This window comes from Pelmatolapia mariae, linkage group LG16_19, assembly GCF_036321145.2.
Source record: "Pelmatolapia mariae isolate MD_Pm_ZW linkage group LG16_19, Pm_UMD_F_2, whole genome shotgun sequence".
Lineage (NCBI taxonomy): Eukaryota > Metazoa > Chordata > Actinopteri > Cichliformes > Cichlidae > Pelmatolapia > Pelmatolapia mariae.
Window position 1 is genome coordinate 5,079,998 of NC_086241.1, and position 17,205 is coordinate 5,097,202.

Below are 17,205 nucleotides of genomic sequence, written 5' to 3' on the forward strand. Positions count from 1 at the left end.
ATCAAAATCAGATGCTTGAAATCCAGGTGAAAGAGAAATTGTGAGGAGTAGACGGTGAGGTCATATCCTCAGTTTGCACTGCAGAGGAATGCTACATGCTGAAGGACAACCAGGATCTGTGTACGCAATCCGCCTAGCATTCCACCTTATTACAGACCTTTCATTTTAATTTGCACACAAATCAAATCATTCTCTCCACTTTGCTTGCAGAAAAAATACATTGCATGTTCAGTTATGCACTGTGGCTGCATTAAAACTTCAACTTCCAACTGCTTCAGCCCCCAAAGCAGAAGGATTTACAATTCCCCAAATGATGAATTTCCCCTTTGAATTATTACAAGGTTTTTACCTTTTTTAAAACCTCCTTTGGCAGATTATGCACAAGACAGCGAGCCAAGATCAGACATGTCAGCACATGCCCACTGAAGGGACCCTCAAGGTGCCTCATTCTGATTTTATCAGAGTAAATATCTGGTCAGCCGGGTGCAAACGACAGTCAGTGACCTATGTCTGAGTTATTCTGAACCCGGAGGTCGTTGTGTCATCCTGTGGTAATTTGTTTCCCTTTCTTTTTTAATTTAGATAGGTTATACTGAAGTTTTGATTGTTTTGGGACCGTAAATTTAATTATTAGTTTTGATGTGTTGGCTTGTAATATGGCCTCTAACCTTCTAAATATAGCAACTTTGGATATGACTAAAAGTGTTTCCCAAGCTCGAGTAAAATATTTATCAGTCTTTGGACTTTACTTATATGTCTGTTGACATGCATATATGTATGTGAGTGTACATCTATTAATGGTCTCATCCGCTTACTGATAAATCTGCTTTAGAAGTCTGATTGGTGCAGAGAGGAACGGCACAATGGAAGGTATTTTTTTGCCGCCCTGTTGCAGCTTGACTGGGTTCTCTGTTAGCGCAGATTCAAATAAATGCATCTGCAGTCCTCCGATAGCGAGCAGAATATTCAGACTGGTGTTTATGATGGTACTGAAGAGAGCGGGATCTTTGGCTCAGATAAAATATCTCGTGTGTTTAGGCTCTCGACGCAGCCAACTGCTGATCCAATTGATCTCCAGCACTCAGGGCAGTGGAGAGGCTTTGAACTGAGCGATAGAGCTCGCTCGTTAGTCACCAGGTGGTAAACCAAAGCATTTCTTCAAAGAATCAGAAATGCATCACATGTTGTCCAAAAACAGTCATTTTGGTCATTCTGTTTTTAACACATGGAAACATTTTTTTCTTTTTTGAGGGGGGGGATCAAAGAGCAGAGGTTTGGTTTGATGTCAGTACATCACAATCTGTGTCCACAGTGCATGTGCATGAATACACATTGCTCTTTGTGTTTTTTTGCCTTTCTTAAACACTTTAAATTATGCACCGACTTTGCCAGTGTCGCCCAGGGTGATGGAATTGTCAGCACAGACATGCCGGAGGCCCAGCTGTTGGTCCCTGCAGTGCCCCAAGTCATGACATCTAGCAGATGTCATGCAAGTTTGAAAAGTTTTGCGTGGTTTTTTTTTTTTTTTTGTCAGTGTCTTCAGGAATGATGCATAAATATCCATCTGTTCCATAGTCTGCAGCAGGCTTTTCATCTACTTACACTGTGCACGAGTAGAGGATAAACCTTGACGAGGTTTCTTTCTTTCTTACTTTAGGAAGTTCTTGCTTTTGGTGTGCAGGACTTACAACGTCTGAGAAAGTGTTTCTTTTCTTACTCTTTTTTGCCTCGTGTTTTCCCTTTTTTGCAGATGTTTTGGATTTAACACACTTTCCATATTTTCAAGTAATAAAATCACTTGTTTGTTTGTGGTCCCTTGAGAGTAGCTGCTTTCCCCGGGTTTCTAGGAAAAAAACACGGTTCGCTAAAAGCAGATGTGGTACCATTTACATTCTCACATACATTTCTTTACAAAGGGCATTGTGACTGATTCAGCTGCAGTTAGTGCAAGTACCCGTCCTGCCTCCATCACAAACATCCACATTTTGTCACCTACCAACAGCCTCCTGGTCTAACCCCTACTCTGCCATGCTGCCCTCCCTTTAAACCTCTGCTGTTTTATGCTCACTGTGGCCTGACATCTTGTTTCTCTCCCTTTAGAAGACAGTGGAGTCTCCCTGCTACAACTGATTGGAGATCCTCCTCCAAGTGAGATCACACAAATCTACGGACCAGACAACACCCCTAGTTTTGTCTTTGGACCAGATGCCAATACGGGCCAGCTGGCACGCGCCCACCTCCCGAACCCATTTTTCCGAGAGTTTTCCCTCATGTTCAACCTGAAACCCACCACTAACCAGGGCGGGGTCATCTTCTCCATCACGGATGCTCGGCAGAGTATCATGCATGTGGGAGTTAAACTGTCAGCCGTGCAGGACAACAACCAAAATGTCATTCTGTACTACACCAAGCCCAAGTCAGCTCGGTCCTTTGAGGCAGCCAGGTTCCTCGTGCCCTCTATGACGGACACCTGGACCCGTTTTTCTCTCGCAGTGATGGACGACAAGGTGCTATTCTACTTCAACTGTGACACAGACCCTCAGGTGGTGCACATCGAGAGGTCAGCGGAGAACATGGAGCTGGAGAGTGGTGCTGGCGTCTTTGTTGGGCAGGCTGGAGGAGCTGATCCTGATAAGTTCCTGGTGTGTAAACAGGCTTTTACCTTTTTAACCAACACATTTATTTTATATCCTTTCATGACAGGTAAAGAACTATCTGTCGATTGTGCATCGAGTAAATCAGACTGTTGCATTCCTAAACTAAAGCTTCATACAACCAACATTAACTTAGAGACCGGATTCCTGCTGCGTGAAGTCTTGGAAAGGTGCAGATCAGTGTTTTGATTTTTCACGGTTGTTATTATCCTGTGAAACATTTTGGCTGAATAACTCTCATGTGATCCAATTGCTCAAATTGCCTACTCCAAACCAAAACATTAATGTCTGTATCGCGTCACCATCATCTGTAGATTCTACAAATAATTGGAAGACCTCACAGTAGTGATGTAATTAGTGCCAGTCGTTTGACTGGTGTACATCTCAGCGGTTGGCCACCACAACTGGCGGCCTTAGCTGCAGGGGTTGCAGTAGTTCAACCATGGCTAATTACACGGAGAAAACAGCCAGTGATCATTTTTCATTCTGCCTCTGAGCATGCAATTATTTTAAGTTTATCAACACAAAAAGCAAAAGAAGAACTCCATATAAGAACTGAGTAATTTGTCAGGGACAAACCTTTTAGGCAAAAACTGAGTTGCTTAAGTTATTTTTCATACTTGAGACCTCAATCAATCATTGCAGAGTGATTGTTTTATATCCATGTAATGCACTTATGCACTCTTTAGTAACAGTTGTGATTAAAATCGCTGAAAAGATTTATATCTTTGAGCCTTGAAAATTCAACCAAACCCTTTTGGGTGTGGAACAATCTTTAATTTGTGCAATTTTGTTTTTGGAAAATAAAAAATGGAAGCTTTTTAGATTTGAATTTCAACACTTAATAGACAACACTCATGAAAGTCATGCATGGCCTTATATTAATAGACAAATATAAGTATAAGCGAATCATTTTCTTCCCAGTTTCCACTTTTTTTAAGGTTACATCCATCAAGACTGACAGAATCTCCTACGTTCCCCTGGAAACTGATAGAAAATAAAATGAAATGGAAAAGAAATGTAGAAAAAGGGAAAAATGATTTGCCTAATATGGGCACTGTTTTCAGCTTCATCCCAGACTGCTCTCAGACTTGTATATTGGAAGCTTTCTGGTTTCGCTCTGTTGTGGTATTGACCAATCATGTTTGAACAGTGCTTTGGGCACGGACATCAAAGTACCAGAAATGTAATAGTCCGTACCAACATCAGCAGATTTACATGATTCTTGATACCCAATCTGTGCCATGGTTGTTTTTGGTAGATGCTGCACCACTTCTTTCTTTAAAAGTTCAAGGTATTTGAAATGAACACCAACATGAATGTTTTATTTATTTCAAATTTTATTTGTCACATACATAGTACAACTTGTAATGAAATGCTTGTGTCTGAGCTGCAGACGTAGCTGCGCCATTCTAGGGCTTGATTTTAGCATGGGGGATCTAGCCAGGACCCTTACTGGATACTAGAAGTCTACTAGTAGAACATTTGAACTTACAACTCCCGCTCCAAAGGTGTGTAGTCTTACCACTACACTATCCAGCAGCTATTTATTTAAAATTTTTGCGTTATTTCTTGTCAGAACAGACTGAAATGTTAGCATGGTTGCCAAGGAGCTAAGTTAGCTTAGGTATTTATACAATGCTCTCATCCGTTTGTCTTCTCAAAGAAAATGGTGACATGCATTTCAGGACCTTATTAAAAAGGATCACACTTTCAGTGTTGTTAATGTGAAATAAAACTCTTCCACCTTAAGTACTTTGAACTGACTTTGAAATATATCTGAAAAGCATGACAGCATTGTGCATACATATACCATCTACGATAACTACTGCTCCATATTCAACATAATTTGTCTAACACATCCATTTGCTAAAAGCATCTATTTAATAAAATTGTTACATAAATGATGACACAAGATAGAATTTTATTTAAATATGTATTTTTTTTTTTTCAAACGACTACGTCCCATCTGGTTAAAACCCCTAAAATCTCTAGCCACCTCCCAGTTGGAAAATCACACTAGTTTCAGTCTTTTTTTGATGACTGACGATAGCTGCATATGTTACTGAAAACCACTTTTTAACGCTGCTATACTCTGCTTCAGGTTTTTGGCACAAATCCCCTTTAAAATATTTTCTGATGGTTGGATGTTTAAGCAGGAGGACGTTTTCTCAACTGCTTATTATTAAAAGTTATCCTAAAGCAATTTTTTTTTAATAATCTGAGGACTTTTTTCCCCCCATGTGTTATGTGTTGACCTGAGCATGGCCCTAGGGCTCCAGAGGTCTTGTGAATTTAATTTCCTTAATCAAATCAAGACTTGGCAAGCTCTTGCAAACATCTAAATATTTATATTTTGCATTTCGAAAATGGACATTCCATTCTAAAGGAGGATTTAGAAGTATTTTAAGTTATCCTTTTCTTATTATTCTTCATCAGAAAACACATGCTGTAGTAACAAGTTTTGACCTTCATGTGAACAAAATCTAAGATTTATTGTGAAGATCTGAAGCAGTAAAGATTAAAAGGGACATCTACTGTATGGAAATGTTACTGAATAGGCCTTAAAGGTCTGTGGAAAGACTGGGTTAAAATGTCAAAGAGCTCTTTATCTTCAAAGTTCTCTTAAAAAATCCATTTGACTCTTTTTCTTGGGACATAAATGTGTCCTGAAGAAGGGTCGACTTCAAATAATGCCACAGCAGAGAGACCACCTCGACATGCACAGCTAATGGGCCTTTCATAGGCAGGAAGACGGTAAAAATGCTATCTGCGTGAGTGTCCTGTGTGGGAACATGTATCAGATGGTGTGTTTGAGGCACAGATAGTGGTACTTCACAGACAGAGACATCAATAGCCCCTCTGATTTTGTGGAAGGGGGAATTCCCTGAGAAATATAATTAAATCAAAGCACTGCTGAAAAAGAAAAAGCATACATGTTCTGGCAGCAGTACATGTTGTATATGTGAGAAGAAGAGCTGTACTGTTCTTAATATCATCAAACATTTAAATATCATGTTCATGTTTTGCAACAGGGTGAGATCGGTGAGCTGAGGGTGGTGGGAGATCCCTTTGCTGCCAACAGGCACTGTGAGGAGGATGAAGATGACTCAGACATGGTGAGTAACAACTTATCACATACATAATGGATAAGACTTACTACATGTGACTGAACTCACTGGACATATGGCATAAACTCGTCAGGAAAATGTTTACAGAGGTAAAGCTTCAGTTTTCACATAGACTTCTATATTTCCAGGTTGGTGACTAGTCAAAAGAATGCCAGTTTAAACATTGTGTATGATGTGGATGTTAAACTCCAAGGAAAGGTGACTCTGGGTGACAACGTTAATATTGGCCTGCAAACTAACCTGGCATCATGCACTCAAAGTTATGCATGGTGCAAAGTGCCACAAATATCAGTATAATATTATTTGATCGTAAGTTTTCCTCTAAAACTGTATGAGTAGTTTGATTTTTTTACAAAAAGGGTGCTGTGCTCAAACCAGATTCAACTTATATTAGATAAATGCAATGCTACCAGCATTAGCTATGTGTGCACAATAGTGGCTACATACTGCAGTGGTCTACACATTTACTTAGTACACCCAAGTATTTTTGGTGTTCGATCACTAAGTCCACCTTGTGTAGAAATCTGCCAAATCAAATATACGTTGCTACCTGTTGTGACGACTCTTGAATAAGGAGGAAGCCAAAAGTATGCTATGTGTATGTGATAAAATTTAAACAGGCTGCACAGTTTGCATTTGCGCTTTTTGTCATTTTGCAGCTACCTTTATAGTTTGGACAGTATGGCTTAAAAAAAAAATTAAGCTGACGATAATTCCACTTTGTAAAAGTAATCCAATCCGATCCATGTTTAAGATCTGTAATAAAAAGTTTTAAGTAATTTTCAAGGCTTCAAATTCAGATAATTGCACATTAGAATTTTTTAAAGGACGTGCTGAATCCCAGTTAAAAAATGAAACGTCCCAGCTTTTAACCACTTATATCTTTTAACCACTAATATCAGGGATAATTAGCTAGCTAACTAGATAAAACTGTCTCTGGAGTAATTTTTGTAACTGGCAAACTGGCCTAAATTAAGTTGCTACATTATGTTTACCACAGTCTGAAATCAGGGATTTTGTTCCATGATATCTTTTTTTTAGTTATAGCCAGCAGCATGTGTGTGCAGAAGAATGGACAGCTAATCATCGACATAGCCAATGCTAATGATTTATTTTGAATCAGTTAATCGTGACTTTAAAGGAAATAACAACAGCCAAATCGTGGAAGAGATATCCTAAAGTAACACAAGTGATGCCATTTTACTTAAAACTGATGCTTTAGTTCAGTATGCAACTTCACTTAAACCAGTAAGACCCTACCCATCAAAAAATAGCCAGAAAATTCTGATTTTTTTGGAACTGAGATGTTTATTAACCTTATAACAAAATCCACATTTTTTTTTTGCTATATCATGTTGTGTGTTATATATTTTTATTATATGTTTTTTGTGTCGTATTTGATACATCGGGTGTTTTTGTTAACAACAATGTTAATTTTATTAGTCCATAGTTTTGTCCATAACATTTTGAAATTATGGCAAGTATTAATCATGTTGATGAGATAGAGGTCTCAGAAACTCATGTATCAAATATGATACAAAGGGCATCATAGGGTTAAAACCACCAGTAAATCTGTAAGAGCTGTAAGTCTGAGAGCAGCCTTTGCACCGCTGACCCTGACCACCCAGACGCAAACACAGGTGCCTCGCCGCAGCCCACCAGCAGCCTTAACTGTTATTTAGTAAAACATTCACAGCTGTTCTGCTCACCCAGACCACCAAAACCATGTCCTTACTGACAGAATAAAGTTTGTGACTTTACTGCTTGTTGTCATCAAATCTTTTAGATGTTGTTTGAATTAGATGGGGGAAATCACAGGTTTCCCATTTCAGGATGTGCCTTTTATCTCCAATGGCAACCTAACAGCTGTTTCTATGTTTTGTCAACACATCAAATACACTGATATATCAAGAAAGGTTGAACGTAATGGGAGTTTACTGTATGAAAGCTTCTTTCTCTAAATTAGTATAGCAAATATGTATGCCTTTGACTTACTGGTGTTAATGCAGACATAAATTCTGTGTAACATGGAACCTAGCCAAGAAGGTAACACAAATACTAGATTTACGACAATAAACACAACACGGTCGAGCAAAAGAGGCCACATACGCTGTGACTGAGAGCGCAGGAAGGAAAGAGCTTCTGGTCTTAAAATATATATGCACACATATTTTATTAAAACTCTCCCACAGATCAGAACATTTCTTTGCACACAGTTAAAAGGACATTTTCAGGTTTATAATGGTCAGAGCACTGAATAAAACCAAGAGCGTGGTCTTGTTAACAATAAAATGAAGTGTAAAAATGTATGATCGGTCTCCTCAGGCTTCAGGGGAAGGAAGTGGTTATGTGGAAACCAGACCCCCAAGACCAGGCACGGAAAAACACACATGGACGGTATGCAACATCTTTTGTGTATTCTCGAGTTTCTTTATTTCCTATGAAGGTTTATCTTTGTCACTTTGCATTCTGCTTGATTGACTGCACTGCTATTTTGCTTGTTCCTCTCAATACACTGTTGTAAACATGCTAATGAGTTTGCTTTAAAGTTGTGGATCAAACATGCACAAGAATGCATTAATACATCATGAGGATTCAAGCCGGTGATCAAGTAAGACACGGACACGGAGTGTGTGCAGCAGACTGTGCTTCTGTAAACTCAGTGTTGAATATACCACTGATGTCTCAGATTACTCGATATAAGTGAGTGACCACTCATCCCCCTGTGGGAGATTAAAAACTGCTGAGTTGATGTCTGGAACACGAGCTGCTTCTGTCCTATACATTTAGGGACAAAGAGCTTTTACAAAGCAAATTTTAGGAGAGCATCATTTTAAGGCATGGCTACATGGTGATTGACAATGACAAGGTATGCTCTCTTCTGCTGTTGTTTTCCACATATAAACTTTAACTTGCGATGCAGGTAAGTCAGCTGTTAGCAAACTAGATTTGGAAATCATCTCTTTATCACTGACGCTTTACTGATTTACTAGTGGACAGTTGTCTTGACCTTTTTTTTTTTTTTTCAAACATTCACTCACAGCTAACTGGGTAGCTCGGCTCTTCCTGTCATGTCAGGCCGGCTAGCTTGCTGAGCCACTGTTCCTTTGGTGCTCATTCATTCTGGTCTTGTGGTCAGATGAACTCCAACTCTAGTGTTTTAGATGACAGCTGGCCAAGACACAAGAATCCCTGTTGTCCTCTTGAGATCTGCTGCAACACAGCAGAGCAGAACAAGGGCTACAAACTGCAATCCAAGACCATGCAGCTGGGTCCATCCATGTCATGAGAGTCCCTGTTAAGGCAGCTCTTTCTATGAATCCATCATCTGATGTTTTTGGACTGGAGTGTCTTATAAATGTATTATTTAAAACTTTATTTGAGAAAGCATGCATGTGCAACCACAAAGATCAACACACAGATCAAAGCAGCACGCCTCTTCTGGTCTGTCCAATTTAGCATGAACCGAGCTGAGGCTTCAGAACCATTAGTCTGGGTTTAGAGACACAATCTACTCTAAATGATCTTGTTTTTGTTTATTGGTGTCCTAATAAAAAGCAATAGTTGCAACACAAGTTCTGAGCTGTTACGCTCTGTGTATGTGGAGCTATCGCTGGTTCAACTTGTAACATGGATCAAACATGGCCCACAAACTAGCACACATTTCCTCACTTTTACATTGCTGGGTTCACTCACACGCTCATGTTCTTCTGCGCATGCATCATCTACGACTATCTTTTAGTGACTTCCATCATCTCCCTTTTTGTCACTCTCTCTATCTGTAACCTCTTTGTCTTTCTGTCTTCCTCACTCTGGTTTCTGTCTCTCTCACTCTCAAAGATTCCACAGTCACCCACTCACATCTTCCCACCCTCACAGATAGCCACGCAGGCTGAGAAGCTAGCACAGTCCTCCACCCTGCACTGCCATGCGCTGTGCTTGCACGCATGCACTCCCACTCGCAATTATAGTGAAGAGTTAGAAAAACCAGATGTCAATTTGGACTCAATCTGATCCAAGTTAGAGGCCCCCGGCCTCAAGGCTTTGTTATTCTGACTGGTTTCTCAATCAAACGTGTGTACAGGAACTGACAGGGGTGGAAAGAAAGTTGGAGAGGGCAGGCACCTCCAGTCGGAAGTATCTCCATCATTACAGGCCTACATTCACTGCCTCAGTGCCTCGCAGCATTCACAAAGGGGTTTTTTTTCCACCTTCACTGACTTTTACTAGCATCATATAATATACAACGCAATTTAAAAGACAACAGCTGGCATTTAATGCCCACATGCTAGTGTTTTCCATCTGATGATGATGATCTGTTCACACAAAGTATAACTTACACTCTGCACAATTGTCCAACTGGTGCAATTTAGGCAAGTCTGGGCAAGGACAAGTTAGACAGGGAGAGTTGTAGAAGTGAGACTTTCCATTTTGTCATCCTGGAATTCACGGTGATAGATGGGAGAGTGAGTCAGTCATCCTTAACGGTGTCACAGCTGGGAGTGAAGTGTCCCCTTCAGCATGAAACCCAAAGAGTATAATACTTGAAACAGTTCTTCGTTAGCCAAGAGTTCAGTGGATTTTATCAATTCTAAATGTGAACAAGTGCACACTTCTCTCTAAAGTTCACGGGAGGACTTGATTCCTGGGTTTATCTCTACATGTTTCTCCCATTTCAACTATCTTAGATATGCAAGCATGCAAATAACGGTTCAACTGTTCAGCAATGAAACCTTGAACCTGTGAAAACACAATTTTATATTTAGAAGGGAGAAAACGGTGAACATTCAGACTGATACACTGAATGAACCCAAATCATGTAATTAGATTAAATGGCGAAGATAAAAATCTGCAGAGATCGCTGTTGTGAAATGACCTGTTACTCCAATGTGTTGCCTTCTAGATAACTGCTGAAGAAATCTCCTTTTTCATCGTACCTGTAACCGTGTCTCACATTTTGTTTGCAGTTGGGTTTTTAATGAGACGTAGCACTGTTTTGGTGAATTGTTTCTATTTAGATCATTTCTTCTTCTTTTTCTTTCTAATTCTAATTCTTCTGTTACCCAACACCCTGTTTGTTGCATTTTCTAAACACTCGGGCTGTTTTCCCTTCGTCCTCAGGCCAACCACAAATATGTGCAGATTTTAAGAAGTTTCTCTGTGATTCTTTAGAGCGCAGAAAAGAAAGAGGGGAGAAAAAAAAAAGAGGCTGAACTGCTGTGGAGGTGGGATATGCTCGTTGCTGAGGGAGCTGCATACCTGCTCTTAGATTCAGGGGGTTGTGTGGTTCAAATCCATCAACACTATGTTCTAAATGAGCCTCCCACCCGACATCCCCCGCTATGATGGATCGGTGAAGAAGTGAACAAGTACGGTATTCTCCATCACTTTGATGCAATTTAGAGGAGTCAATAATGCTCCAGCCAGATTCTTGGCATAGTCAGTGCTGTGAAACGCAGTGGGAAGGAGTTTGTCCCACAGAGGAAACTGGTTAATTATCAACAGTGGCATCACTCTGGCCCTTTAGCTCCCCCCTCTTACATTCTTCAGCCCACTCCCTGCTCAAATTCCTCAGGTGACCATCAGAGGTGTGTCACCGGTGAAGAATGAGCCAAAGAGAGGGAGTATTTGCATTATTTCCTGTTGCTTTGGGAACATTACTGACCTCGCCTCACCTGACCTTTAATTGTTCCTGTTGTGTCTCTAAGGCCCGCTGATTTTAGTAACACAGGGTTGTTAGCAGACTGCATGCTGTCTCTTCTTGGTCCAAAAAAACCTGCTCGTAACTTTTCTATTGAAGGGACAAAAACAAAGACACAATGAGTCTAATTACGCTTGTATGCGAGCACTTTGCCCTTGTCAATCCTTTGAATTTAGTGACTGCCTGAAGTGTAGAATTCATGGACAACACCAAATTCTAAGCCTTTATTGCTCGCGTAGCTTAATTGTGGGGTCTCTCTGCCTTCAGGTTGCTCTTTATTAACTGAAAAGTCTGCTCTTTCTGGGGTTGAGATCGGGTGACTGACTTGGCCATCCAAAATATCAGATTTCTTTGTCTTGAGAAACTCTTGGGTTGCTTTTGCAGTAAGCTTTAGATTGTTATCTGTTTGCAGTGTGAAGCTCTGTCTCAGCTAAGCAGAGAGTATAGCTCTGTACACTTCACAATTTATCCTTCATAGACATATAGACCCATGCCATAACACTACCTCCAGCCTTTCTGACAGAAAATCATGGATCACAAGCTCTTTCTCTTGTTCTTCATGCTTTTCTCTTCTTATCATTATGGTAAGAGATTGTTTTCAAAGTCTAATCACTGATAACCACTGGTTTGTCCCTAGTTGTACATTCTCTGTATTTCTATTTCTATTAGAGATGTGTATTTTAGTTGGAGTTGTTTTTCTTAATTATGGAAATAATTCTGCGATCATTCACTTTAGTTGTGTTCGGTGGTCTTTCAGTCCTTTTGGTGTTACTGAACTGAAGTACCAGATTGTTGATTTGGCCACTGCCTCCGTCTGTCTGCAATATCTCAACATATCAAACAACACCTTTAACTGCCTTGAATTAAAGCTGAACATCTGCACTTTAACTGACTTAAAATCCACTGTGGTGGTGTACAGAAGCAAAACTTCACAAGTTGTGTTTTTGTCTGTCAAGTTATGGACCTAACTGTGTAATTCGCTTCCTAATCAAACAGTGTTCGCAAAGCATTTTTCTATTAATACCAAACCGATAAGGCAGCAGCAACAGCATGACTGAACACACTGTGGATTGTGTTCCTTGTCAGCAGAGGAGGTCTGCTACGGAACCCAGGCATGAGACGTCTGACAGCGATTAACACAAAAACGGCAATTACAGTTGACTTGACAACAAAAGCAGTTTGCCAGTAAATGAAGGAAAATCTGGTACTGGTTCTCTAACTTGGAAAGCACATGTTGACTCAATCATGTTTTTCAAAAGGGTTGGTGTAGAGCTGGGAAACAGTTTTGTTAGTTATTAAGAGAGCTTTGGCTGCACAGTCTGTAAACATTAATGCAGATGAATGGCACAGCAGTACCGAAACATGACTCATTTTGGTTGGGGTTGTTTGGCGTCAATGTTAACAAGGATAACTTTTTCCCAGGCTGCAGGATTATTTCCAGGGCTCTTCTGCGGAGTGGATGGAGGGGAACTGAGCCATAAAATCTAGAGCAAGATCAGTGCAGCTTCCAGCAAATGTCACCTCCTGCCCTTTTTAAATATGCATCTCTGTCTGTCATGTTGTTATTTTTCTGCAGACGGCTCGTCCAACTTTGAGGCCCATTCCGCACCCACCGATGACCAGGAATGATGAGACTGGTGAGTTTATGTGACACCAGACTTGGATTTATTCATTTTCAGTTCATCATTTCATGCAACCCCCGTGTTTTTACAGGTTCTTTTGAATCAGCCCCTAGCGAATGTCAGTGTCTTTAATAAATTTATTTTACTTTCAAAGATGGAAAATAAGCTCTACACTTCCACATGCTGACACAGGCTCACCTGCCGGGTGTAACTAGAGGAGTTTAATGGCGCCACATGTTGCCACTGAGGTCATATTCGTTTAACGTGCATAGCTGAACCAGTCCAGGCTAGTTAGGAACAGATTTGCTGACAAATGTCTCCATCTAGTGGTCAACATAAGTAATGCACTATGGAGGCTGAATTATTTCTCATTTGAACAACAAAAATGTCATTTCGCGTTTTTTGTTTGTTTGTTTGTTTTTTAATGCTTTCATAATGAATTTATATAAGAATGTATTCAGAACAATGTATCCTCATATACTAGTAGTATCTCACATACTGCTAGTATAAATAATAATTTGACTTCTGTATTTTAAAGACTTAACCTACACCATTAGTGGTATGTGTACTAATTAATAAAGGGGAAAGTGGAAATCATCAAAAGTCACAGTATTGATAATTTTGTGTGTAAAAGATGGAAAAAGCCAACCTCATGATGATTTTTTTTCTCTCTTAAGAGTCAGGAGTAATGTTATTTGAGAGAGAAACAAGTGCTAATCTGTTAGCTAAACTTTGATTATACACTGTTAAGGATACAGTCTCAGTTGATGGACCCACGTGCTCACCATCTCATGACAGAATTGACGTCACTCTGGCCCCTGTTGATCCGACTCTGAGCTGTAGAAAGTATAATCAAGGGCTTAGACTGTATGTGCACAGTCCAAAAACACGCTTACATACTCAAAGTAGTGCAGAGTAAGAGACTAATAAAATACGACATGTTCAGTCATCAAGCCTGAAGCACAAACTGCTTGAAAGGTCTATATCTCACAGCAAACTATATCATTTTCAAACTGCTCTAAAAGGCACAAATGGCATAAACAAAGTCTCAAGATCCACTTTGTGACTTGAATTAACAGATATGAAACCTAGTAGACTACGAGTTGTTACAGCTGCCTGCATCTGGACACCTGCCTAGGAGTTAGTGATGTTGGCCACTTCGTCATTTTAAAGTGCTGCCCTCTTAAGCTACAGGCTTTCTGTATTGTCTGGCTTACCTTAATCACCAGTTTATCAACACTTTCCTAGTTATGCTTCATCTAATCTTAAAGTCGTTCACAGTTTACTTAGCTCAGCTGACTGTTTACTAGTACATACTGCCCTCTGATGGTGTTTTTATGTAGTGTGCTATAATACATTACTTCAATTCAGCCAAAAGATGTTGGCATTACTAAACACTCTGTGTACTCTCACTGTAGTACTGCCCAAGCCTAACTATCGTTGCATTTTCAGGTAGGCTGCACATCATGTCCAAGCATTACGTTGCTAATGGCTCTGGTTTGCACCCACGCTTGATGATGACAAAACAGTAACAAAACTTTTCACACAGGACAAAAAAACTGTTTACTATCAGAGCTTAATGAACAAAATGTTTGGCTTGTGTCCCAAAACTACTTTGTAGCTGACTCGAGGAATTCTGGAAACTTCATTTACACTGTCTTTTTATATTGTGTTCAGCAAGGGACTCCCAGTACGTTTCACTTTCTGTGGAGTCCAGCCCTGCCCTTCGCGGGCCACAAGGTGGGTTGAGGGGATTTTAAAACACAGACAAAGCATCCAAATCCTGCATCTCTTCTGCTGTCTGTCAAGATGCTCTGCTTATGGCATGTGTAGCTATCAAGCACGACTTCACATGGATTAAACATGCAAACAGCTACAGGTACAGGAGTGCATGCATATATGTAAATGCTTTTGAATTCATTAACGGTGGTGAAATGTTAAAGTTTGGGCATTGATGGCTGTAATGCCCTGAAAAACTACATTCACAGAGAAATTTAGAAGAACTAAGAGTGAATGAGCAAGGAAGTGGAAAAAAGTAAATATTTAAGAAATATTTAATTTCTTAAACAAATTAGAGAACTGAAGAAGTGTGCAGGAATAGTTTCCTGTTGGCTCGGGCTGCTGATGCAGTTTCTTGTGGCATTATTTTATTCCAGCTATTTTTTTTTTCTTAAACCTGGAATATTAAAGATGTTCTTGCAGTGGGCATCATTTTGCTGTGCATGTGAGCACTGTTAAAAGTGACCAGCTTCACATTCAAACTGAGAACAGTTGGAGGTCAAACCTGGTCACATGTGAATATTATCATGGTATCTGTGCATGTGGGTGTGGGCAGGTATTCAGTGACCACCGTTAAACCTTTACATGGCTGAAAATTATGGCTGTGCACACACACAGATTCATGCGCCATCAGGCAAAAAGTCATTTTCTTTTACCCCTTCCTCTTCTTTTGGGAGCAGGAAATATCCTGTTTATTGTTTGGGATGTGGGATACAGTCGTTACTCATTTTTGAGAGGTTTTCATGAGGATATTAATGACTCTCCCCTCTGCTGTTGTTTTCTCGGGCCAGTCGAGGCTAAAGGACAAAAGGGCGACAAAGGGGACAGAGGAGAGAAGGGAGAGAGGGGTCCAGCTGGGCCGAAGGGAGAAGCAGGCTCTGGCTCCAGCTCAAGGAGTGGATCCCGTGGAGAAAAGGTTTGGACTCAAAGACACGTTTCAGCCTTTATGGTGGATAAAATAAATGTAGTTACCTGGTGATGCTTGAAACAGTTTCTTATTTAAGGCTTCCTGAAGGATGCATGTTTGGACAGCACAACCGTTTGTCTGTAGAATAGTGAGTTTTGGCTTAAAATTGTTATTTTTATATTGGGTTATGAAGTTGTTTTACATTTCTTGATGTCAGCTTTGTTAGTTGTAATGTTTGTCCACGTTTTAAGCGCTCAAATTAAATGAAAACGCTCTCACGGCCTCCCTCTATGTGCTATATCATTAAACGATCATTGATGAATGAAGCATACATTAGTGTATCCTTTCCTTATCTTAACATAAACTGTTACTGAGAGCCACACTTCAAGAACCTTACCGTTGGTTGGAAAAGATAAGAGTAGCAGTGAAGAAGATGTGGTAAAAATACCGTGAAGGAACACTAGAGGGAGCAGCAAATTTCTAATGGAATATCAACACATTACTGACAGTCTTCTATTTTGTTGATTGGCCTATTTGTGCTACTGGCAAACTAATGTACTTTATCACATTGGGAGGTGCTAGATGTTGTTGATATGCTGAAAATAATTCATTTAGCACATTGCTCTGTGTTTGCAAGGCAACATAATATATAATTAAACATTTGTGGATATAAATAAAATGTTAAGATGTTGGTAAAAATAAAATGACAGGATGCTTTTATAAGGTGCTGTTGGATAAAATGGGCTGTTTTTAGCATCTAAGTGGTTGCCAGGCATCATGGTGATAGAATAATGTCCAACATAGACGAGAACCTTCAGGGGCTTCAGAGATGGACGTGTGTCCCAAGTTTGGTGCTTAACTTCTGATAGTCTAGAAAATTTTTTAGGCAAAGAAACAAACACTCTGACAGACAGCTTCATGCGTCATAGTTTTTATTTTATTCTGAAAGAAAACTACATTTGTGTTCTTATTTCGTAATTGTGAAAGTCAAACTGCACAATGATCACGGAAAACGAGAAAATCAAAATGAATCTATACTGACCCCATTATCTTCTGCCACGAGACACATGCACAAAGTGAGGTGATCTAAATTTATGCACAGGTAAAATTGTGAAACTGACACACAACAAGTGAAATATGATCATGTGTAGCATTTTTTTAAGTGAATGTAGTTTTGATTCTGGATTTGATTTCTATTGATGCCACCTCAGCCACAGTATGAGACACTGGGGATGTGCTTCATGCCTGCTATTTTTTCAGGTCTAAATAGAGAAATTGTTTCATCATTGGCTTTACTGTCTCTTCTATTTTCAGGGAGAATCTGGGACAAAGGGAGAAAAGGTAAGTAAGAGATTTCCCTCTGGCTCACTTGTAGCTCTATGATTTTGGTCGCTGAAGAATACAAATGTAA

General features: G+C 39.9%; 1 protein-coding gene across 2 annotated transcripts in view; it reads left to right on the forward strand.

The window, feature by feature from the left end:
* The window catches only part of col18a1a (collagen type XVIII alpha 1 chain a), a 77,491-nt gene that overhangs the window by 40,225 nt on the left and 20,061 nt on the right, over window positions 1-17,205 (forward strand). Inside the window, exons 3-9 of one of the 2 annotated variants that reach the window (XM_063498739.1) lie at window positions 2,101-2,642; window positions 5,690-5,773; window positions 8,111-8,182; window positions 13,063-13,123; window positions 14,786-14,848; window positions 15,679-15,803; window positions 17,109-17,135. In XM_063498739.1, coding sequence (XP_063354809.1) covers window positions 2,101-2,642; window positions 5,690-5,773; window positions 8,111-8,182; window positions 13,063-13,123; window positions 14,786-14,848; window positions 15,679-15,803; window positions 17,109-17,135 — 974 coding nt within the window. The remainder of the gene's footprint in view (window positions 1-2,100; window positions 2,643-5,689; window positions 5,774-8,110; window positions 8,183-13,062; window positions 13,124-14,785; window positions 14,849-15,678; window positions 15,804-17,108; window positions 17,136-17,205) is intronic. The other variant, XM_063498740.1, reaches the window with a different exon arrangement.